The 22,769-nt window shown below is 59.4% G+C and overlaps 2 protein-coding genes across 11 annotated transcripts in view; one reads left to right on the forward strand and one right to left on the reverse strand.

The window, feature by feature from the left end:
- The window catches only part of LOC105491378 (protein arginine methyltransferase 7), a 47,462-nt gene extending 44,723 nt beyond the window's left edge, over positions 1–2,739 (forward strand). For 5 of the 6 annotated variants that reach the window (XM_071084783.1, XM_071084785.1, XM_071084786.1 and 2 more), the window contains 3 exons: positions 92–252; positions 1,074–1,170; positions 1,417–1,627. In XM_071084783.1, coding sequence (XP_070940884.1) covers positions 92–252; positions 1,074–1,170; positions 1,417–1,614 — 456 coding nt within the window. In that variant the 3' untranslated portion in view covers positions 1,615–1,627. Of the gene's footprint in view, positions 1–91; positions 253–1,073; positions 1,171–1,416; positions 1,628–2,124 lie in introns of those variants that run through there. The other variant, XM_071084787.1, reaches the window with a different exon arrangement.
- The window catches only part of LOC105491376 (sphingomyelin phosphodiesterase 3), a 91,980-nt gene continuing 71,863 nt past the window's right edge, over positions 2,653–22,769 (reverse strand). For all 5 annotated transcript variants that reach the window (XM_011757723.3, XM_071084791.1, XM_011757725.3 and 2 more), the window contains 7 exons: positions 15,067–16,602; positions 9,237–9,312; positions 8,972–9,127; positions 8,005–8,094; positions 7,736–7,799; positions 5,855–6,011; positions 2,653–5,619 (listed from right to left, as the gene is read on the reverse strand). In XM_011757723.3, coding sequence (XP_011756025.1) covers positions 5,518–5,619; positions 5,855–6,011; positions 7,736–7,799; positions 8,005–8,094; positions 8,972–9,127; positions 9,237–9,312; positions 15,067–16,389 — 1,968 coding nt within the window. In that variant the 5' untranslated portion in view covers positions 16,390–16,602 and the 3' untranslated portion in view covers positions 2,653–5,517. The remainder of the gene's footprint in view (positions 5,620–5,854; positions 6,012–7,735; positions 7,800–8,004; positions 8,095–8,971; positions 9,128–9,236; positions 9,313–15,066; positions 16,603–22,769) is intronic.

Raw genomic sequence — 22,769 nt, forward strand, 5'->3', positions numbered from 1 at the left:
GACTGCAGTCAGTGAGAGCCAAGCCGGGGAGGGGTCCTCTGTCTGGCTGCCGGCCTGTCTCTGCAGCCCCCAGGCCCCTTTCTGTTCGCAGCGTGCCCTGGACTTCAGGGAGAGCAGGGAGGCTGAGCCCCACCCACTGTGGGAGTACCCGTGCCGCAGCCTCTCCGAGCCCCGGCAGATCCTGGCCTTTGACTTCCGGCAGCTGGTGCCCCCACGGCCCCTGTGTGCCGAGGGCACCATGGAGCTCAGGAGGTGGGTGTAGGGAGGGCCCCGGGGGGCAGGGAGGGGCTGCTGCTTGCCCTTGGAGTTCTCACCCCCATGGTGAGCACAGCTGGCCTGGGAGACGCTGACACGTGGATGGGGTATTCGTCCTTCCCGTGACCTTGCCCTTCCCTGTCAGAGCGGCCCTACGTGTGTGGTGGTTCCCACGGTCCCGTGTGTGCCAGTCGGCCGGGGGAGCCAGGGAGGGCGCTGCTCACTCCCCACAGCTGAGGCTCCCTTGTTGGATCACACCTCAGGAAGATGGGAGCTTAGTTCCTGTGGTCACCGATGCACCATTTTCCTGAACCCTCCTGGGAGCTGAAGCAGGTCAGGGTCAGGGAGTGCTGCTGGCGTCCAGGCACGGGCAGCCCTGTCCCACTCCGGCCCTCACCCCACCTCGCCCGAGGAGTGACTTCTTCCCCGGAAGCGCCTCCCAACTCGGGACAGACAGCCAGGCAGGGTGGGCGCCGCCACCTGAGCTCCCAGGGTTGCTGTCTGGGCTATCAGAGGGGCTTTCCAGCCTTCAGTGCCAGGCTGTGCCTCAAGCCCCCCGGACCCTGCAACCACACTGGCCCTGCCCCATGTGTAGCCTGGCTGCAGGGCTCGGGTTGGCTCAGGTCGGGGCTCGGCTGCGGCTGTTCTGGCTGGGGTTTTTCTGAGGAACATTCAGTTGGATGTGGCACTAGGAGCTCCCGGAGGGGCAGGAAGGAAATGGGGAAGACCACAGGTTTCTGGAAAGCAGCAGGAGCTGCAGCCGTGCCCCCCTGCCTCTTGTGTGACTGCTTCTGCTGGGTCCCCCCTCTCCTTGGCAGGCCTGGGAGGAGCCACGCAGCAGTGCTGTGGATGGAGTACCACCTGACACCGGAGTGCACGCTCAGCACTGGCCTCCTGGAGCCTGCAGACCCTGAGGTAGTGCCTGCGCGCCGAGCCCCAGTGTGCGTGCAGACCCTGAGAGCAGGCGCCGCCTGGGGAGGCCTCCCTGCCCCTGTGCTCTGGGTGTGTCTCACAAGTTCTTCAGGCCAGATGATGACCCCCTGGGACATCTGGCCCCTGCGCAGCTTCTCTCTGCTGCGAGCTGCTTGGGCTGGAGGCTGGCCAGGAAGGAGGCTCCGGTGCCAGGGAGTTCTCACCGTCTTCCTGCTCTTCATCCTACAGGGAGGCTGCTGTTGGAACCCCCACTGCAAGCAGGCTGTCTACTTCTTCAGCCCTGTCCTGGATCCCAGAGCACCGCTGGGTGGCCCGCAGACGGTCAGCTATGTGGTGGAGTTTCACCCCAGCACAGGCGACATCACCATGGAGTTCAGGCTTGCAGACACCCCAGACTCACCACTCCTGGGCAATAAAGTGGCCTGAGGGCTGTGGGTTCTGAGTGGCTCATGGCTTTTTAGTGGGGAAGGCTGAAGGCTCTCTTCTCTCCGGGAGCTGCTCGGCCTCGGGGATGGGAAAGACTGTGCCATGTTGTATCTTTGTACTGCTGGCCTCTGGCTCCAGCTGTGGCAGGGAGCATGAGAGGGTGACTGAATTTGGAGCCCTGGAGAGGCGGGGGAGACCCCCCTGCTTGTGCGTCCGAGGTGCTGAGAAAGCTCCAGTGTGGAGACATCTCTCCCCAGCTGGGGAGGAAGTGGAACCACAGGGGGCTGGTGGGGCTGGCGGGTGCGGTTGTCCACGCCACCCTTGGCGAGCAGTCCCCATGGCAGCCTGTCCTGCCCGTCCCACTCGGGGATCTCCGGGTCTCTGCTCCTCTGGCTTCTGCTGGGAGGGTGGAGACACTGAATGTGGCTGGGTCTCTGGGGCTTGAAGACCCTGGCTGGGCCTGGGTTCTGGCCCTTTCATCTGCCAGGTAACTTCAAGCCACATCCATAGGTGTCTGGCCTCAGTGCTGCACCAGCTGGTAGCCTGCCAGGACCTGAGACTGGACACAAGGCAGCTGTTCCAGAGCAGTTACTGAGATGCAGACCCAGGAAAGTGGCTATCAGAGGAGCCGCGAGGCAGCCCTGTTCCCTGTACCGCCCTCGGATTGGAAAGCCCCTCCTGCAGGTGGGGTACAGCGGGGAGCAGCCCCTGCCCAGCCCCACTTCACCTGAGAGGCCAGAGGCGCTGTGGCCTTGCTTCTCTCACACACTAACCCCCCTTGCTTATGTCCCAGCTCTCAGGTAACAGCAGACACCAAGTGAGAGAACCCAGTGGCCTCCGGCTCACAGCTCAGGAGGTGAGGCTTGTGCCAGGCCAGCCGAGCCGCCTGTATGAGCAGAGTTCCGGTGTCCTCGCATTTAGGCAGACTTGGGCAGCTCCTGTCCTGCAGTTGGAGGCAGGAATTCCATCCCCTGCCCCCAGGCATGCCCCTGAGGCCTGGCCCCAGCTTGTCGCTGAAATAAGTGGAGAACACCAGCCTTGAGCCTCACAGTTTTATTTTCTCCTCGTTATCCATCCTTCCTTTCAGCACCAATAAGGAAAAAGAACACCTCTCTTTTCAAAATATCTTATCAGGTGTAAAGATTTTTCTTCTAGGGAAGAACCGTCTGGATATATATTTGATAATGTTACCAAAACCGTAGGTGTGCTTACCATAGAAAACCCCTAATGTCCCGTGAAGATACAATACAGAAAAAATACAGAAATTAAAAAAGTTTTTTTATAACAGTATTTCTAAATCTCAGCAAGTTAAAAAGCAATAGTTAAAAAGCATCAAGATTGATATACTTAAAACTTAAGGTGGTTATGGACGAATGAAAATGAACATTTCCTTCCTCAGCGGCCCCCGCGCCTCGTGGCTTCCTTTGAGACTGGGCCTGGGGCAGGCACAGAGCCTTGGTGCGGGCCTCGGGTGACCCGTGTGCCCACCCCTGCTAGGCCTTAGATGCCACAGAATCTGAGATTCAGCAATGTTTCACTTAAAAATCAGTGGAAGGGCCTGGCCTGTACACAAGGCCCGGGAATCCACAGGCAGCCACTATGGGACACGTGGGTAGGGGATCCCGGCCTTGGCGCTGAGGGAGGTGTGCAGGGGCCTGGGGGCCGCACGTCCTTACTCTGGACACCAGGACCTGACTAGGCAGAGGCAACCTTGTGATGACAGAAAATGACTCGCCTAAGGCTGCCTGTGAGGTGGGAGGGGAGGAGCGTGCGGCCCTGACTCCCACACCTGCTGCCCTGGGAAGGGAGTGCCTGGGTGGGGAAGCTATGCTGGGGTCTGGTGTGGGGGCCTTGCCTGGGCCTCAGCTGTTCTGTGTGTGCAGGCAGCCAGCACGGGCTTGGGGTTTAGGGTCCAGGGCCAGCCCAGTCGCTTGTGTGAGCAGAGTCCCAGCTGCTTCAGGGAGTGGGGGGGGGGGGGGCCTCCACAGCATGAAGCCCAGTCAAGGCTCACAGGCCAGACCCTTGGAGGGGCGGGCCGAGTAGAGAGCCCAGCAGGATGCCCTCCCTCAGCAGCCCCTTCCTGGCTCTGGACTCTAGGTGGCAGGGCTTGGATCCGGGCACAGACGGTGCTTCCCAGGCCAGGTGAGTTCAGACAGGCCAGTGTCACAAGGACGCACGTCCTAGCGCCGGGCTCCGCGGCGTTGTCTGCCCCAGCAGAGGGCTGGGTGTCTGGCTGGCTGCGTGGCCTCCTCTTGGTCCCTCTTGCAGCTCATTGGGTGACAAGGCACAGCATCAGGGCACCAGCACCAGGAGGGGCTGACAACAGACAGCAGGTCCTGGTGCTCCCTCCAGCCTCGCCAGGCAAAGCCAGCCCTGGGCCAGGCTAGGTACAGGGCCAGGGCACCACGAGGAGCGGAGGTCAGCGGGGATTGTCAAAAAGTCCCTCAAGTTGAGTCTCAAACTATGAAACAGACAAAACCTTCGCGGCATGACAGGAGCAGCCCTGGCGTCTGTTAAAGGCAGGTGGGCAGAGGCAGTGCTGCCGAAGGGGCCTGGGGGCTGGAGGCAGATCGGGGACCACAGGCTGTTGGCCAGCTCTGCCATGCTGAACCTGGGTGCCAGTACCACACCCTGCCCTGGGCATGCGGCAACTGTCAGCCTCGCTGCCCCAGCCCGTGCACTGGTGAGGGCCAGGCTGCTGTCTGCACCTTGGCTTCCTGCCTCCTAGGCCGGGGTCCCCTTGTGGCCTTGGTGTTGGCTGGGATAGCTGTTGAGGATGGGCCTGGGAGACCAGAACCGCAGACCCAGGGGGCAGGCAGGGGTTCCTGAGCTCAGCCGGCACGCGGGTGGGGCACGTCCCCAGGGAAGGATTGGTCCCGAACCAGAGAGGTGTCCGGAGGGGAGAGAGGATTGGCAGAAAGAAGAGGATGTGTTGGTTTTGATAGAAGAGAAGCTACAAATAGGTTATTTTCAAAATCAGGATCCCCCCACCCCCCTTTATGCTGTGAGTCCCTTCTTCCTGTTAAAAAAAAAAAAAAAAAAAAAAAAAAAAATGGATGCTGTCTTCTCGGATTCCCCGTTTATGGCTCCACTGCCCAGATGGGAGGCCCCCAGAGGAAGCCCGGGGCGCCAGAGCCTGCCGGACCCTGTTGTGCCTGGGCTGGCGAAGGGACCCTGTCTCGGGAAGAGCAAAGTTCTGTGAGTGACTTACAGACCCTGTGAAGTGAGGGTTGGTTTTGCGATTAACCTTTTTCTATTTTTCTTTTTAAAATGTAATCGCCCTTGAATGGGAGACCCTGGGAAGAGCCCTGGCTGGCTGGTAGAGACGCAGCCCTGGGACCCTGCGGGAGCCAGCCCACACTGGAGGCGGGAGAGCTGGCGGCCGTGCCCAGGAAGTGCTTCTTTGGCTGGTTCTGATTGTGTTTGGAGTTTGGCCTTGGGTGAGGCCCGAGCAAGGGGTCTGTGGCTACAGCGTGGCACGTGGCATGCGGGCAGCGTGCATGCGAGGGTGCAGGCATGCGAGACGACATTGGCAGCAGACAAAAATAAAGAACCCTGGACGAAGCTTAAGAAGAGATACAGAGAGTACATGAACCCGGTCCTCATACTAACCCACGGGTTACAAACTCGGTTGTGCTGTAGATTTGTAGAAAATCACGTTGTGAAAGAATGGCACTGGTTAGGCAGCTGGAGGCTCCCGGGGCGGGCCTGACTCCTCTGTCTGTCTGCGGTGAGGCCCAGAGGTGCAGAGCAGCGCAGCTTCCAGGTTCCCGGGCACTGACTGTGGCTCCCTCCCTGTTCCTGTCCTCCTCCCCCAAGCACCAGGAGCTCGATGGAGGGGACACGGCCCAGGGATGGGCTGCGGCTCCAAGGGCTGGCAGAGGCCCCGCTGCTCCAGACGGTCTATGCCTCCTCCTCCCCTGAAGACACAGTCAGTCGCATGGCTACTGGCAGGTGGTCCGTCAGGCCGGACAGCTGGGTGATAAAACTGAATTCTTCCACCTCCTGGGGTGAGTGGGAGAGGGGAGAAACAGCCTTGGTCAGATTCCAAGGGCATCCTGCAGGGAGCGGGCTGGGGATCCCCGAAGTGAGGCCCCTGGCTGGGGTGGGCTGGGACCTGGAGGACCTGGGGCCCTAAGGGTTTGAGGGAGTGACGGGGCGTGGGGTCTCAGGGAGTCAGCTGTCGAGAGCTGCAGGGCCCAGGCCCCACTCTGTCTTTGCATGGGCCCGCCCGACTCACGGCCTTCCAGTCCGGGCACAGCCCCTCCTCTGCGTGCAGCATGTAGTCGATGCGCCGGCCGTTGCCCTTCAGCAGCTCCTTCCGCCCCTTCTGGCCTGAGCTCTTGCTGGTGGGAAACGCCAGGTACTCCCTGCGGCCCTCCTCGCTCTCCAGGACCCTGTCCACACACGCAGGAGGCAGGTGAGCCCCCATGCCCGCCCCTGGGCCTGGCAGGGGCTGTTTGTGGAGCCATGGTCTCCCCCCAGTGTGGGAGCGGGTGGTGGCACCAAAGCTCTGGGTTTAAGATCTGTCTCTCCTGCAGGCCCAAAAAGGGCCTCAGCTGGGGGCAGGCCCAGTCGCCTGCAGGTTCCTGGCTGAATCGGGGCTCCGGAGCCTGTCGAGGTGTCCCGTCCACCCCAGCCTGGCCAGCACTCCCTTTCCCTTTCTGAACTCGGACAAAACTGATCCCACCCGTTCCCCAGAATGGGCTTCTGCCCTGAGCCAATAGGGGGGCTGTTTTGGGGAGCTTGGTCTTTGCCGTGAATCTCGGGGACCCCTGTGACTGTTGTTCCCAGGTTGACTGGGCTGAGGGAACCAGGAGAGCACCTCCGAGGAGTCTCATGTGGGGCTGTCCCTACGTGGCTGTATGACTCTGCTTATGTCACTGAGCCTCCAAGCCTCCGTTTCCTCCTCTGAAACGAGAGTGGTTGCTGTGGGCCCCAAGACACTTCAGGGAACAGGCTGTCATCCCGCTTCTGAGTGAGGAAACCCATGGTGCTAGGGGATCCACAGGGAGGGCAGGACGCTGGAGCGGGGGGATGTGACATCTGGAATCCCTTTCTGGCACTGTTGCCCTGAGACAAGCAGTGTGCCCGTCTCCTTCCTGTCAGCCTGTCCCCTGGGGCCTCAGCACCACTGGGCCAGAGACCTAGGACCCCCTCCTGGGAGCCCCCACCGCAGAGGGCAGGCTTGGGCCAGGGCCTAGGATGGGAAGTGCAGTGTTGAGAGACCCTGCACAGGCCGCCAGGTCGATGAGTGCCTGGACGGATGGAAAAGGGGCACCCGGTGAGGCAGGGCCTGCAAACATGGGCTTCCACAAGGTTTTTTTCAGCCTTAAGATAAATACACTAATGACATTCAGAACATTGTTCCAGCTCAGAAATGGAATCCGTCACTGTCCTTTGCCTTTGATAATTAATTCCAGTGTCAATGATCTGAGAGTTACTGGTAGTCATTTTTTAATCATCATCTCATAAAAAGAATTTTCTCAGCATAGGATGATGTTTCAAATTTAGTCTATAATCTAATTAATTGGCTTAAATTAGCTGCAAGGAACCATCGCCATGACTGCAGTCTCAGGCTGTGAATTATAAATTGGTTCTGCTGTTGGCCTCTCAGATGTGTTCTTTATGGACATCTCACTGGGCTCAAGAATGAATGTTGGCTGGGATGGAACTGTGTCTACTTTGAAAATGGTCGGTGTGTTATTGCTGCTGGTGTCTATTTGCCTGATTGGCACTGCAAGCTACCAGGCTGCCTGCAGCAGGCGCCATACCCAGCAACTCTTTCACAGGGGTCGACCTGTGGCCTGGGCCTGGGAAATTCCAGGCCCTCTCCTGTACCCAGCAGGCCGAGGCCCAGCTCCTGAAAACAGGTTTAGGAAACACCCCTAGAGATTTAGCAAGGCCAGTCCCCCTGGGCGTAAGGGCCTGACGTCCACCTGCCTGGCCCAGCTCCCAGCTCTCAAAAGCTATCAAAGGTGGGATGAGGGACAGGTTTCCGCCAAACAAAAGCCCTCATGAGCCCAAGCTGAGCTCTCCCGCGTGGGTCCTGCCCAGTCCCTGTCTCCACCTGAGTCAGGGCGTCAGTGCCTTGTCCCCAGCCTGGGAGTGCAGTGCTTACTTCTGCAGGTTGTCGGGGGTGCACACGTCCTCATCATACAGGCCATTCGTGTCCAGCAGAGTACCTGCGGGGGAAAAGGGGACGACAGCAGTTGCTGCAGGTGGGGCCCAGGCAGCCTCTAGGGCGTGGTCTCTGTGGGCACGGGCTAGCCAGGGGCAGCAGAGTGGGGCCCTTCCCAGCAGTGAGGTCTTGGGGGCAGGTCCTAGTGGTCTTTGAGGGAAGCCTATGGTGAGCCCAGTCCCCATCTTCCTCCCCCAGTCCCAGCTCACCGATGGCCCACGGCTTCTCCTCCCCAGGCCCCAGGCGGCAGGGATCCCTGTAGTGGGTGAACAGGGAGTGCTGCTGCTCCAGTTTGTCGTCTGTGCGGGGAGGGAGGAAACACTGAGGCATCAGGGGGCTTTGCTGTCCCACACGACCTGCGCCCCTGCTTCCCATCAGTTACTCCCCACATGCTGCCAGGTCCCCGTCCTTTAGGCCACTGCCCCTGAGTAGGATCTCGGTCCCAGTCAGGTGCCCCCATGCTTCATTTGTCGCTGCTTTTCTGTGTCCTTGAGAACACCTCCCCGAGCACACGCCCTGGTCTTCGGCCTTCCCTCTGAGGACAGTGACAGTGACCACTATCCTTGGACAGAGGAAAGAAGGTCCCCACAAGGTCCGTATGGTCATCGGATCCACAGATCAGTTATTTACAGCAAGTGTTTGCTGTTTCACTGATGATGAGTCTTTTACCCTAATGGTTTAAGGCGCAATTCCCAGGGTTCAGATCCCTGTGCAATCACTGCCTGGCTGTGTGACCTTGGGCTGGTTCTGCAGCCTCTCTGAGTCTCAGCTTCTCCACCACACCACGTGGAGACATGCAATGCTTCCCTCTCAGGGTTGTTAAGAGACTTAAGTGAAACAGCAATTAGAATGGCAGCTGGCTCAAAGTGAGAGCGCGGCACCCCGTTGATGAGTGTTACTAGTGGACTCGTCCTGCGTCTGCTTCAGAGGCCCCCAGCCTTCCTTGTCAGAGGTTCATTTTTAGGGCATCTCTGTTTCCAGCTTTCTAGGCAGAGCGTGGGCTCTTCCTGTTCTAGGATTTCCAGGGGGCAGAGAAATCAGTCTTGCTAAATACCCCACCCACACGCTCTCGAGGAGCAGGAATTCTCTGAGCTGGTAACGAAGTCTGTCTCGCTGTGACTGAGCCCACAGCCTCCCCAGAGCTGGAGACCCGAGTGGGGAGGAGCCCGGCCTCACCAGAGGAGCAGTTGTCAAAGTTGAAATCTCCGCAGACGACATCAAATGCCACCAGCTCCTCGGGGTTGGCTGTGCTGGACGAGGAGGTAGATTTTCGGAAATCAGCCAGCCAGTCCTGAAGCAGGTCCAGCTGCCCACACCGGATGGCGCTGTCCTCTGCAGGGCAGAAGTACAGAGACTGGATGATGAAGCTGGCCCCAGACCCCAGCTAGGCACCAGGCGCTGATCCCATCCCTAGAAAAGCACAGGCGGGTGGCAGCCCTACCTTGCGGGGCGTGCAGGTGTGTGCAGGCGATGTACCCGACGATTCTTTGGTCCTGAGGTGTGCTTCCCACCTGCACCTGGGGGAGGAGGGGGTCAGTGCTGCCACCTGCCAGTTGCCGTGGCCCTGAGAGCACAGGACGCTGGCAGTGCCCACCCACGAGGTCAGACCCTCACAAGACAGGCTCCTGGCTAGATTCTAGGGCCCGAGTAAGGACAGGACGCGTCCTGCTTCTAAGAGCTTACGGATCTGGGCTGGAGGCGGATGCTGAAACTCTCGGCCTGTGGCGTGGGGAGAGCCGGTGGCCATCTGTGCAAAGCGTGGGGGAAGTGCCGAACCGCACCAAGGCTCCCCCAAGGCCCAGGTCCTGCCATCTCCCAGTGACCAGCATGGCCACGGCTCTTAGTTCCTTGTCCACTCCTGCCTGTGGCTCTTTCCTCCCTCCCTCAGTCACACCCTGGTGCTCTCTCCCTCTGAAATCTCAGGGGGTTGCCCCTGTGCCATGGTGTGGCCTCAGAGCCCACCCCACATGGTAAGAGGCCCAGACCCTGCCCCTCCTGGCCTCGTCGCCTTCTGGCTACATGGTGAGTCATCTGCTTTATAGGCCGTGGTCCTGTCGTCCCCAGTCTTGGATGAGAGCTCGCTGGTCCGTGTCCTAGGCTGGCCCCTGCACACCCCTGGCTCCATCCTGAGCCCACTGTGGTGGCAGCCTCTTCAGGCCTCCCCTCTGCCCCAACCTCCTGCTTACCTCCTTTACCCAAGACAGAGCCTTCCACCCGCCAGGTGGCTGGTGACCCTGGCAGGCCCCCAAAGACGGGCTTAATACAAATGAGCATCTCCACTGTACCCCACAGGCAACTCGTAACTGCCCTACCCCAGGTGGGGGCGAGATGGGACCCTCGTCAGTGCCCGGCCCAGGAGAGGTGAGGGATGGCCATGGAGACACCCCACACAGAGAGGTTGCTCACCGGCTCCTCATCCCCTACCCCTGGGATTCCCTCCCTCTTGTGCCTCTGTGCCCTCCCCGAGCTGTGCAAATCCATTCCAGACTGGGTTTCCCAAGATGAGGAGACCCCAGACCCAAAAAGCACTCCAGGGAGGTAGCTGGGCAGGACACGCAGCCTCTCCCAGTTGTTGGCTGAGGGCTGAGGGCTGCAGGGTGGGTGCCCCGCATCTGTGGAGCTCACAGCAGTGCGAACATCACAGCCTATCTGCTCCGACAGCTTCGATTGGCTCTGTCCTTCCTTTGCTGCTGCGGTCAGTCGGGCTGGTATTATCTCCTCCCTCTGGAGGTCCTCAGCAGCAGGTGCTCCCGGCCTTCTACAGCTCTCCATCCCCTTCCCAGCCCTAACATGCACAGCCTTCCTTCCCCGGCACCCAGGGGTATGGAACGTCTGGCTGTTCGGCCCCATAGGTTCACCATTCACTTCTTGCTCACAGACAGACCCAAACCTTAGCCTAACAGCATCCCTGCCCCCGGAATGGCTGTGAGATCACGCAGCATTGATGGTTCTGCTACAAAAACAAAATATTTATGAAGCTGCCATGCTCAAAAGCCCACATGAGGCTGGGCACGGTGGCTCATGCCTGTAATCCCAGTAATTTGGGAGACCGAGGTGGGTGGATCACCTGAGTTCAAGAGTTCGAGACCAGCCTGGCCAACGTGGTGAAACCCCATCTTTACTAAGAATACAAAAATTAGCAGGCGTGCCAGGCACAGTGGCTCACGCCTGTAATCCCAGCACTTTGGGAGGCCGAGGCGGGCAGATCACAAGGTCAGGAGTTCGAGACCAGCCTGACCAACATGGCGAAACCCTCTACTAAAAATACAAAAATTAGCCAGGCGTGGTGGTACGTGCCTGTAATCCCAGCTACTCAGGAGGGTGAGGCAGGAGAATCACTTGAATCTGGGAGGTGAAAGTTACAGTGAGCCAAGATCATGCTACTGCACTCTAGCCTGGGTGACAGAGTAAGACTCTGTCTCCAAAAAAAAAAATTAGCTGGGCGTGCATGCCTGTAATCCCAGCTATCAGGGAGGCTGAGGAGGCCGGAGAATCCCTTGGACCTGCGGGGCGGAGGTTGCAGTGAGCCAAGACCCCCCGTTGGACCACTCTGGCCTGGGCGACAGAAAGAGTCTCTAAATAAATAAATAAATAAATGGCCACACGGGGGCGCCATCTCCAGGCAACTACTGCTCCTCCTCCGTGAGGATCATCTCAGGCCGGGCATGCTTGTGCTGGGGTGGGGCGGCGCATGGATATTACTTTGCTGGGTCCTTATAACGGCTCAGGCACGTGGTAAAGCGATGCCACTTTTACCGTTGAACACACTGAGGCCAGAAGTTGCGTCGTGGGCCGGGGTCACAGGCTCACGTGGTCTAGGCAGCTTCCAGTGGAATCTGTTGGTCGGAGCTGCTCTGCGCTGCTTTCTGAGGGACTGGTGTCTTTGCCAGGTGTCTCCTCAGCAGCCCGTTTGTTGGTCTTAGGCGTAAGCCTCTCACTCACCCAGCACTTGGTGTCACCTGCCCCATGCTGCATCCCGGGCAGGGTCGGACACCCGCAGGGAGGCCTCAGACTTGGCCTGCACGACGAGAACCCACTGGAGGGAGGAGTGGCGAGGCCCTGCTGCCTCCCACCCCGCTTCTCCCTCCTCATCGGCTATGTGATCTTGCCAAGACCCACTTGATTATTTGCTGGGCCTTATTGATTCCTGGCTCGTGGCCTTGGGAGCCACAGAGCCTTGTGTTTCTCTTGCAAAAACAAACAATCACACGAGGGGCTGTGCCTTTGAGTCCTGGTGGGCAAAGACTGTCAACAGGAGAGGCATCCAGAATGAGGCTCTATTGTAGGTGAGGAAAAAGGGATTCCAGTCCCTTCCTTCACAGAGCCACATTTCCCTGAAGGCTCCGAAGTCCCACACGGGAAACCACGAGGGCCTTCCGGGGAGGAGAGGACCGCTGGCTTCTACAGCGAGTCCCTCCGGCATCCCGGCCCCTCTCCGGCTGGGCCCCTCCCTGAGGCAGCCCCATGTACTTCACTTCGCCGCCCTGGGGTCCGCGTGTGGCGGGCACACCACAGCTCTGCTGTCCTGCTGCTCTGTCTGATGGACAGACAAGACCCTGGGCATGAGGGCAGAGGAGCCCATGAAGGGAAGAGTGGATTGTGCGGGCGGCCGCTGAGGGAGCTCCATGAGGTGGTGTAGCCACATCCAGTATGGGACCAAGACAGGCAGGGGCAACGGGTGCAGGGACCCCTTGTGGGGTTTGTGGCTGGGGCAGGGCTGGAGCTAAGGGTGGCGGGGGGGGTGGGCGGCGGGGAGGTGGTACAAAGTGAAGGTCAGACTTTTCCTGAGGCAGTAGAGGGCATAAGAGGAGTCACACCTGGCCTTGGACAAGGAGGACGGGGGACAGCTGGAGGGGAGGGTGACCGAAACCACAGCAGGGCTGATGCAGAGGAGGGGGCCTGGGCCAAGGGAGCTGGAGATGTGGGGTGCACCCAGGGCCATCTGGAAAGTGAGCTAGGGGCCGGGGATGTATGGATCGGGCACAGGACAGAGCAGCCAAGGTGGTCCTTCTGGCTTCAGGATGGCAGAACCTGGAAAAGGGGCAGACTGGGGCAGAGGCTGAGTCTGGTTTGCGAGTGAATGGGGATGTGTCCTGGAGGCAGCCAAATGCGGGGCTGGGGGCTTGGGGGGGAGGTCTGGGCCAGTTCAAAGCAGAGGGGCCTTAGAAAGGACAGAAATGGAAGCTGCAGAGTCCCACTCCCAGGCAGGTACCATGGTGGTCTCTGGGAAACCCCACTGCAGAGCAGCCAACCACGGCTCCAGCTCACTGCAGCCACGTGGGGTGTGGAATGTGGCGGGCCTGGGGCTGCTGAGAGAACCTGCAAAGTCTGTGAAATATCTTGATTTTAAAATATTGGTCAAGGTTGGGTGTGGTGGAAAACGCCTGTAATCCCAGCACTTTGGAAGGCCGAGGCGGGCGGATCACCTGAGGTCGAGAGTTTGAGACCAGCCTGACCAGCATGGTGAAACCCCATCTCTACTAAAAATACAAAATTAGCCGGGCATGGTGGTGCATGCCTGTAATCCCAGCTACTTGGGAGGCTGAGGCAGGAGAATTGCTTGAACCCCGGAGGCGGAGGCTGTGGTGAGCCGAGATTGTGCCATTGCACTCCAGCCTGGGCAATGAGAGTGAAACTCCGTCTCAAAAAAAAAAAAAAAAAAAAGATCAATACAAAAAATTTTTTGAATGTCATAGATCAGGTTACAGTTTGAGACCCAGGAGGTACAGGAAGATGAAAAGAACTTTCAGGACAGAACCTGGGAGGAGGGGCTGTCCCAGGGAGACATTGTTGACCTCGGTGGGAACTGTGAGGGTGCCCCATGGAGGAGGGAAGTGGGAGGTGGGGAGAGGATGTGTGGATTGATCTGTGCAGAAGTGGGCTGGGGTAGGGGGCAGGGGAGGCCTCTGAGCCACCTGTAGTAGGGTGGGAGTGAGGGGCACACCCTCCCACCCTGGGCCTGACAACACATCCCCTTCTTCCCCAGAAAGTCACTCTAGCTGCTGAGACAAAAATATATCCAGAGAACAGAACACCAACGAACCATATGCCAAAATGGGAACGCTGGATCTATCTGTCAGGAGCTGCTTCAATTTCAGCATCCCTTGCAGTTAATGAAGAGCAGAGGACCCAAACTCTGGGCCTGGCACAGCCACACAAGAGCCATCGAGGAACCAGAAGTGGGGGCCAGGGCCCTTGCTGTCTGCCTGGCTCCCGCAGGGCTTGGAGACAAGCACCGCCACTCCTGGCAGGCACCAGGTCGTGCACCAGTGTTTCCCTGGGCAGGCAGAGCGTGGTTGCTTTTGGAGGGGAACTGCGAAGTGAGGAAACCCGCCCTGGGCAGGCCTCTGAGCCACAGCCCTCCCTGCAGAGCTGCCACTTTTTCATGTCTCACCCTAAAGGGACAGAACCCACATCTGAAGCGGCTGCTGCCTCTCGGGGCAGAAAGCCCTGTGCTGCATCCACTGGCCAAATGATGCTTCAGAAAACTCTGGAAGCACCATGAGCGGCTTTTGGATAGAGAACAAAAGTCAACACTCTGAGCGTCTCAGGCGCAGTGGAAGATAATGTATAATGACCAAATTACCACGGCCTAAAAACTCCTCCAATCGAATCCAAATTAGCAGAAATAATTATGATTCACTTTAATTAGTGACTATGGAAGCGAAACCATGGCTGGTGGGCAGACAGCCTGGCAGGGCAGCTGCACGACAGCCAGGAGGGAGGGCTGTCCAGGCCAGGGAAGCTAGTGACCTCAGTGAGCCAGGCGGTGTCAGGGCCTGGAGACATGAGGGTCCCATCTGCCTGCCTGGTGCGCTTGGTCTGGGCTGGTCTCTCTGCCTCGTATGATCAGACAGGGGCCCTGCCTCCTGCTCTTCTTCGCTTTAATCACTGCCACCATCTCCACGACCACCATCGCCACTCTTGCGCCAGCTTGGAACCCTTCCCAGGTCTTACTGCTCTGGTCCACTCCCACCGTCTCCTCACTTTACAGTTGGGGAAATGGTGGCTCAGAGATCTGAGGAACAGGCCCAGGATCACTCAGATGGGTCTTTCTGAGCCCAGAGCCTCGGTGCTCATCCCTGCATTCTTGTTGACTGTGTCCCCGAGCCAGGGCCCTGTGGTTCAGCTCCAGGAAAGACCGCGTCTGCCTCCCACTCCAACCTCCCACTCCAGCCCCCACAATGACGACTCCCCACTGCAGCCCCCCTGCCCGCGTGGCTCTAGGACCGGCGGGCGCGTGGTCCTCGGGCTGGGCCGAGGCCTCCTACCTTGAGAAACAGAGCTCCCTTAGAGGCCAGGGCGTCGTCATTACACTTGTTGGGGTAACAGTGATAGGCCACGTCCATGATGGGGTAGCGGCTGGCAAAGAGGAGGCCGCTGTTGAGACACTTGAAGCTGCAGCAGCCCTGGCAGCCGTAGACCCCAACGTCGTACAGGATGTACTCAAAGTAGCCGTGCAGCTGCTCTTTCAATTTGGTGGCTGCCCGCTTGTCAAACACCTCCTGCAGGCACAGGAAGTCCAGGTTGGCGGGGAAGAAGGCAGAGACCTCATGGTCGAAGGCCTCGTCGGGGTGCCGCCTCCTACGCGCGGCCGCCTTCTTCACCACCGAGGCCTTGTACAGGAGCTTGCTGTTGGCACCTGGTTCCCCGCTGGCACTGGTGTCTGGCCCAGCTCGCCCCTTCACCAGGGACTCCCTGGAGGCCGAGGGGCTGCCCAGGCTCCCCGAATCCCCGTCCTGCTGATTGTGATTGGGCGTCTGGCCCCTCGGGCCCCCGCCAGCTCCGTTCCTGGCCTGGCCCCCGGGCGCAGGGTCGTCAGCTTCGGGTGGCCGGCTGCCCTCCTCGCCACCAATGCGCACGATGCAGGCATCCTCCGGGCTGCTGCCGTCGACAGGGTCCCCAGAGGCTGGGCCGTTGGCAGCCTCATCACCAGGGTGCCGCCCGCCGTCACCCTTGTACTCCACAGAGGCTGTCCTCTTAATGCTCCCGGGGACGGCCCGGGCCACCCCATCGCCGCCCTGTGGTGACACCAGGCTGCTGAAGCTAGCGGCGCTGATGGAGGTGTTGGTGGGGGAGTCGATGTAGATTTTGATTTGGGGCCGGGCGGCCCCATTGCGGATCCTCTGCCCGATCTCCTTGGCCCGCGCTTGGGTGTTAAAAAGGTTGTTGATCCTGGCGAGTGAGTCGGGCAGGAGGCAGACGTTGGCAGTGGCGAAGCAGAAGCTTTTGCCAGGCCCTGTGCCCTTCCATTCACTGAGCAGGGCTGCCCCACCGGCCAGGCCCTTGTCTTCCAGTCGTGAATAGATGTAGGGCCGGCGGGCCGACTGCAGCGGGGACCAGAAGAGGAAGCCGAGAAACGCAAAGGGCAGCGAGGCCACCAGGAGGGCCAGGTAGATGGGCGTGAAGAGGGCGGTGCAGAGCAGCTGCAGGCAGCACGGGTCGTCCGCCCGCTGGCGCTTCTCGTAGGTGGTGGGTATAAAGGAGGCAGCAAGCCGGTCCACCAGCCAGTAGCATGGGAAGATGAGGGCCCAGGACACACAGTGCAGGGCAGACAGACAGCTGTTAGGAAAGGGGGTCGTGTACAAAACCATCGCAGCTCACTGGGCGCCGCAGCCGGCCCTACTACATGGTGTCCGTGGCAGCCGCGGGCACTTTCCTGGGCGAGGGTGGGCGAGGAGTTGGGGGCAGCTGGAGGAGGGGTCACCTCCTGGCGAGATGCAACTCTGGCTGGTCAATGGTGAGTATTGGCCAGTCGGTCATGGTTCACCTCGGTGGGCCATGCCAAGGCCTACCTACTGCAGACCCTGCAGAAACAGAAAGTAGGGGGACTGTTTTTAGTGATCTTAAGGGAGCGGGTCAGATATGGGGCCGTCGCCCCAGCTCATCCCACTCCTGCTTCCCCTGGTATGAGCAGGACAGTTCTGAGAACCAGGCTGGAGCCGGCAGGCTCAGCAGGTGGCTGGGAGACAGCCCCAGCACACCACTTCCTCCATCCGTGCTGTTCTCTTGGAGCGAATAGCTTGGTGACATGACTGCCCCTAACTAATCTTCTTGACCTTGTAACCCAATTGCTTGAAAATAGCCCTGGGTTCCAGAGAGGTACAGATCTGTGGGTGCAAAGGGAGCAGGCAGGGCATCCTAGAGGACGCCTGGGCCCACCCTAGCCGGGGGCCGCTGGAAGCCCTTCAGGAGCCAGGGCGGTTTTTAGAACAGGAGAGCAGTAACCCTGGGTCAGAGGAGCCACAAACATGGCCACTCGTCACAGAGTGCCTGCCAGGTAACGACAGAGCAGGAACAAACGGCAGAGCAAAGGGGCCAGAGACGCCTGGAGCAGAGGGCAGTATGGCTGGCAGGGCCACAGGGAAGGGCGGTCCCCCTCCGTGCACAACTGGGCTCTCACTGTGGCCCCATCCTGCAGGATCACACCAAGCCTGGTGTTTCCACTCCACTGACCATGGGAGAAACCCCCCAGCAATGACGATCCCAGCACAGCCTGGGTCTTACCAACTTCCAGAACCATCAGAGTTCCCGACAGTCCCTGTGACTTTTGGAGAAGCTCCCTGGGGCTGTATGGGTCTGGCCTAAGCTTTAACCGCTGTCCCTCATGTTCTCCAAGATGCAGCCCAGTCGAGACCCATAGCCACCTGAATAAGCCCACCCTGGGTCCTCTGTGGGAGCCACAGTGGGTCTCGGAGCAGACTCAGAGCTCTGCCTGGGCAAGGCTGCCAGGTACATCTATTGTGCTGAATGTAAAATCAATAAAGACAAGCATCTGGAGTGTTTGCCCAGCCTCCAGGGACCCACGTGTCATCACCCCGTCCGGGAGCCTGTAGAAGTGTAACCCAGACTTTTCATAACTAGAGCAGTTGGGCCACTCTTTCTCCACCCACTCTCTTGCTGACTCAGCCCAGCTCCTGCCCTGGCACTTTGGGGGGTCTGAGCCCATGGTGCCATCTGTCCTGGCCCCACACCTTCACCTCCTCCTGAATCCATGGTCACCCAAGCCAGGGACCTAGGTGTCACCAGACTCTGCCTTCCTTCAGTCCCCATCAGTCCCTGCCACTCCTGCTGAACCCCCTGTGCTGGCCCGGGACTGCATCACGGTTCCCCAACTTTATCAGCCTCCACAAGGGCTGCAGGGACGTTCTCCGTGTAGTCCGCTGTGTCACAGCTGCCTCACACCTACTGGAGCTCCCTCAGCCCTTAGTGGGGAGCCCAGCCCCTCCGTCAGGCCTGCGGGTCTCTGCAGCCCCCTCCCCTGGACGCCTGCCTCTCACTCATGTCCCGTCCCTGCCTGCCATTCCCCATCCCTCCGCCCCTCGCCTCACTCACCCTTTCTAAGACTCAACTTAGAAATTCCCTCCCTAGAAGACCTTTGGACCCCTTGCCCCGGTGGCTTAGGTGTCTCCACTGGTGGCTCCCATCCCCACCACGTGTGGCCTGGTCTCTGCAGTTCTATATCACAAATGCTATGGGATGTGGCCACCTGCCCAGCAGACCGCAAGCTTCAGGAAAGAACAGGCTGCACAGGGGCGCCCTAGAGTCCCAGGCTTGCCCTGGCAGGTATGCAGGAGATGGGGGATGAGGGGAGGTTCACCTGGATGCCTCCAGCCAGAGTGGGGGCAGCTGTTTTCCCGCCTGCAGACGGGGTTTCTGTGGGGCATGTCAGCCCAGGACAAGCCTGCAGCCACCATCTCTAGGGCTTAGTGTCTAAAGGTGAACTTGAGCTGGGTCTGTATCTGGTTCTGATAAGCAGCTTCACAAGGCTGTCACTCTCCTCAGGGGAAATGCCTTTGAAGCCAACACTGGAAGGGTGCAGTTCGGAACAGCACATGTGTCTATGCAGACCACAGCCGGGCAACCCGGAGCCTTGGGAAACCAGCTCTGCGTTGGGCCTCAGTGAAATCTGGGACATGGGCATCTCACTCTGCGGCCAGTGCTTGTGGCTCAGTGCTCAGCAGGACTGGTGGGTGTCCAGGTCCGCCCCCGCCTGCCATCTGGCTTGGGAGACTCCAGGACGTACTCCCTCATTCTTTCTTTAAAATCCCAGCAATTGCTGCAAGATAAATCAAACCTGCAGAGGGAGCGACAGCCCACTCGCTCTCCCTCACCAAGCTGGAGGGTTCCCCCCTGCAAACCTGCAGCCCTCATTGTGTGGAGCTGGCTGCCTTCACACTGGCTGGACTGACAGCCACAGGAGGGGACACGGAGCCACCCACAGGCACCTGTCTCTGTTGGACCAGCTGGGGCCAGAGGGAGAGCTTGCAGGTCCTGTCTCTGGGGACAATGGGGGTAGGATGGGGTCTCCCAAGGCTCTCCAGCCACCAGTAGTCCCTGTAGTTGGCACTAAGGCCTCAGGGTAGGGGTCCAGCCCAGATTCTTGGGGCCACCTGGAAGTCACCCCAGTGTCATGAAGCAGGGCTGTTCCTGAGTCTCCCTCATCTCTGTGACCTGAGGTCACCAGCCCAGCCTGGCCAGCACCATCCTCACCTGAGTTCCTGCTACTGTCCTACTGTCCTCAGCCTCAGCCACAGCCCCAAGCTCACCACCAGTGTGCAGAGGGTCTTCCTAGACACAGCTGATCCTCTCTCTCCCCTTGGTGGTCTCATTGTCTTGGGGGACAAAGTCCAGTCTCCCAGTCTCTGTCTAGGGGCCCTTTATGCTTCTGCCGCCACCAGCTCTTCCCTCATCCACCCCCACCCTGGGCTCCACCAGCAGGAAGGGCTGTGCAGGCTGAGCTCTGGCATGAGGACACTTTTTTTTTTTTTTTTTGAGACGGAGTCTCGCTCTGTCGCCCAGGCTAGAGTGCAGTGGCTGGATCTCGGCTCACTGCAAGCTCCGCCTCCCAGGTTTACCCCATTCTCCTGCTTCAGCCTCCCGAGTAGCTGGGACTACAGGCGCCCGCCACCTCACCTGGCTAGTTTTTTGTATTTTTTTTTTTTTTAGTAGAGATGGGGTTTCACCGTGTTAGCCAGGATGGTCTTGATCTCCTGACCTCGTGATCCACCCATCTCGGCCTCCCAAAGTGCTGGGACTACAGGCTTCAGCCACCGCGCCCGGCCGAGGACACTTTTGCAGAAGGATTTGGGAGGAGAAGGTCTATCCTGTCTGCACCATGCTGCCCTCCTGGCAGAACTGGCTGGTATTCCACAGTGTGGCCAGAGCTCCCTTATGGGTCAGAGGAGGGTGCAGACTCACTTCATCAAAAGGTTCCTAAGGGAATTCCACAAACCTGCTCTCCCGTGTGGCGCATCCCTGACACTGGTCCATCAGGGTTGGGATCTGCTAGTGGCTGAGATGGGGCTATGGAGTGTGTAGAAGAGACAGACTCTCTCCTCAGCTGCCCTGGGCCCCCCTTTCTCCTGCTGTGACCCCAGAAACCCTCTGGGCAAGCTCCCCATGGCCCTGCCAGCAATGGTAGTGAGCGGCCAGTCCTGATCTTTATGCTTCTCCTGGGCCGGCCAGAGGAATGTCTTTGGTCCTTATTCAGGAATTGATGGGATTTGAGGTGACTGGCAGTTGGTGGCCAGGAGTGGCCCACGAGCATTCCTCTAGGAAGTGGCAGACCCAAGCACATCAGCCCTTCCTGCTGCCCTTCCAGGCCCCTTCTAGTGACTCCAGGTCCCCCATCCACAGCCCCTCGCAGCCTCCCAGCTGCTGCCCCCTGCCCTGCTCCTGTGTGCGGCCCCCGCCTCTGCACAGAAGCGGCTGGTGCAGGAGACACAAAAGGGATCGCCACCCTGGAGCTGGTTTCTAAGGCTCTGTGGTTAATTATCTTGTCTCAGGGAAATGAAAGGAGGGTAAATAAGCAACAACACATTAATTAGTCTGATCTACACTTTCCCATGAAAGAGGAGAACTAGAGTTAACCGTTAGAGGCTGGCAACTTTTCAGAGAAACCCCTTCAGAGAAACACCTCTCTGAGTCCTCAGAGAGGTGGCCAAGGCAGGACGCGCTCCCCGGCCCGGGGCCCGCTGCGTGGCGGTGCTCAGCCGCACCGGTGCCTGTCCCCTCCCTGTTGCCTGCACTCCTTTGGCCTAGTTGGGCCACAGAGTGGGCCCGGTGCAGGTTCTATCTCCACGTGGGGGACTCCGTGCCCCCGCTCTCTGCTTCCATGTCCCTGGACTGGCAACTTTGCCAAGCAGAGTCCACTGTGGACCCCTCTGAGGGGACTGGCAGGACCCCCAAAGGCCTTGTGGGCTGAGTTTTTGCAGCTCAACCTCAGACTGCATTGTTCCCCCAGGGTTCCTTATTTTGAAGTCCACAGTCATCTGTGGGTTTGTCCCCTTTGTGAATCCTGGTGTGTGTGGCTTCCGAGGTTGCCCAGAATGACATCCCCGACACCATGCTCTCCAGGCCTGAGTTGGAGTCCCGATGCCTCCAGGTCGTCATGGGTCCTGGCAGGCCCCATGGTCACTCTTGAGCCCTGGGGTCAGTGTGGGAGGCCACACGGCACCCCAAGGCCGGGCTCCTGGGAGTCAACCCTGACCTAGAAAAGGAGACTTTAGACCTGCCTCTGGCCCTCAGCCTCACTGGCCACTGCTTAGCTTGGGCTTGGGACTCAGGGTGACCTGAGTGCAACCCTGCACTAGTCAGGACTTCCCACCTCCCAGGACGATCATGAGGACAGAAAGGGACCAGGCTGGTGACCTGGCCAGGCCCTGCTTCCTTCCCTGCCTGCTGTGCCCCTCCTGGTAGGACCTCCCAATCACTCCTCCCCTGAGGTTGGCCCCTGTGTGCCCTGTTTGCTCTCCCCAGCCTGTGGTCCTGGGCATGGTTCTGGGGGTCACTGGAGCCCACCCACAGAACTCTCAGAGCGCCTTCAGGAGCCTCAGAGACATCAGTCACACTGCTGAGGCTGGAGCTGCTGGACTTCACTAGCTTGTTGCTGTTCCCTGCAGTGGGGACTGGACTGGGCCTGACTGTGACAAGGGGACTGGGCTTCAGGGAGCAGAGAACTCCATGGTTTGCAGGTTGACCCAAGTAGGAGGGGAACTTGCCCTGGGAGTTTGGGAGCCCAGACAACCCCAAGTCCGTATGTGAGGGGAAGAAGTGAACAAGTCCTGGGCAGGACCCAAGAGGCCACAGCCCCAGCCACCCCTGGTGGGTGTGTGGCATTGACAGCAGGCAGCCACACACTGCGGCTGCTCCTGTGAGCGACTGATGATCTGCAGTCAGTCTGCAGCCCTGAGACCCCTGTTGCTGACATGTGAGCTGAGGCATCACGGCACGAACGGTGGGAGACTATGGCTGCTCAGAGGCCTGCACTGAGCCAGAGCCCCTCTCCCTAGATGCTGGCCTGAGGGCTCAGAGGGCAGCTGATCTGCCATCACCAGCGAAGGGTGATCCCAGGAATAAGGCCTGGCCAGGCTGGTCCCGTCTGGACAAGCCATGGTGGCCAGGAGCTCTGCTACTGGACGTCAAATACCACCAGCACCAAGACAGCCATCCCATTCGCCAGCTCCCTGGCAACAGACTTGCAGGTGTAATGGCACACAGGCTCTGCCTGCACAGTGGTGCAAAGGGTCCTAGGTGGATCTTGGCTTTGAATTTGAATTTCTCTGGTGGTGGGAAAGTGAACAAACCAGACCAGTTCTGCTGGTAAGGCAAGCCCTGGCCTCTATGAGGAAGCCTACATCATTTTCTAGGGATCTCTGAGTCTGGGGGGCTTCTGGAAAATTGAGGAGGTTTGGGAGTTGCCCCACCTTCGCACTAGGGTGAGGCCTGTCTCCCCTCCACTGCCCTTTCCTCTGGCTCGTATGCTTGCTGACACCGCTCTTCCCGGCAGCAGGGCTGGGAGTCCCAGAGCAGACAGGCCTCCTCTGAGTCCCTGTTGTGTCCACAAGCTCATGTCTAAACAGGAGCTGCGCCAGGCCCCTGGTTTCCGCAGGAAAAGCCACGTGGATTGCTCCAATCCAATTACCCAAGGTGCCTGCATCCGCCTGCGGCACTGAGCTCAGGCCGGGCCATT

Source organism: Macaca nemestrina, chromosome 18 (genome assembly GCF_043159975.1).
Source record: "Macaca nemestrina isolate mMacNem1 chromosome 18, mMacNem.hap1, whole genome shotgun sequence".
Classification (NCBI taxonomy): domain Eukaryota; kingdom Metazoa; phylum Chordata; class Mammalia; order Primates; family Cercopithecidae; genus Macaca; species Macaca nemestrina.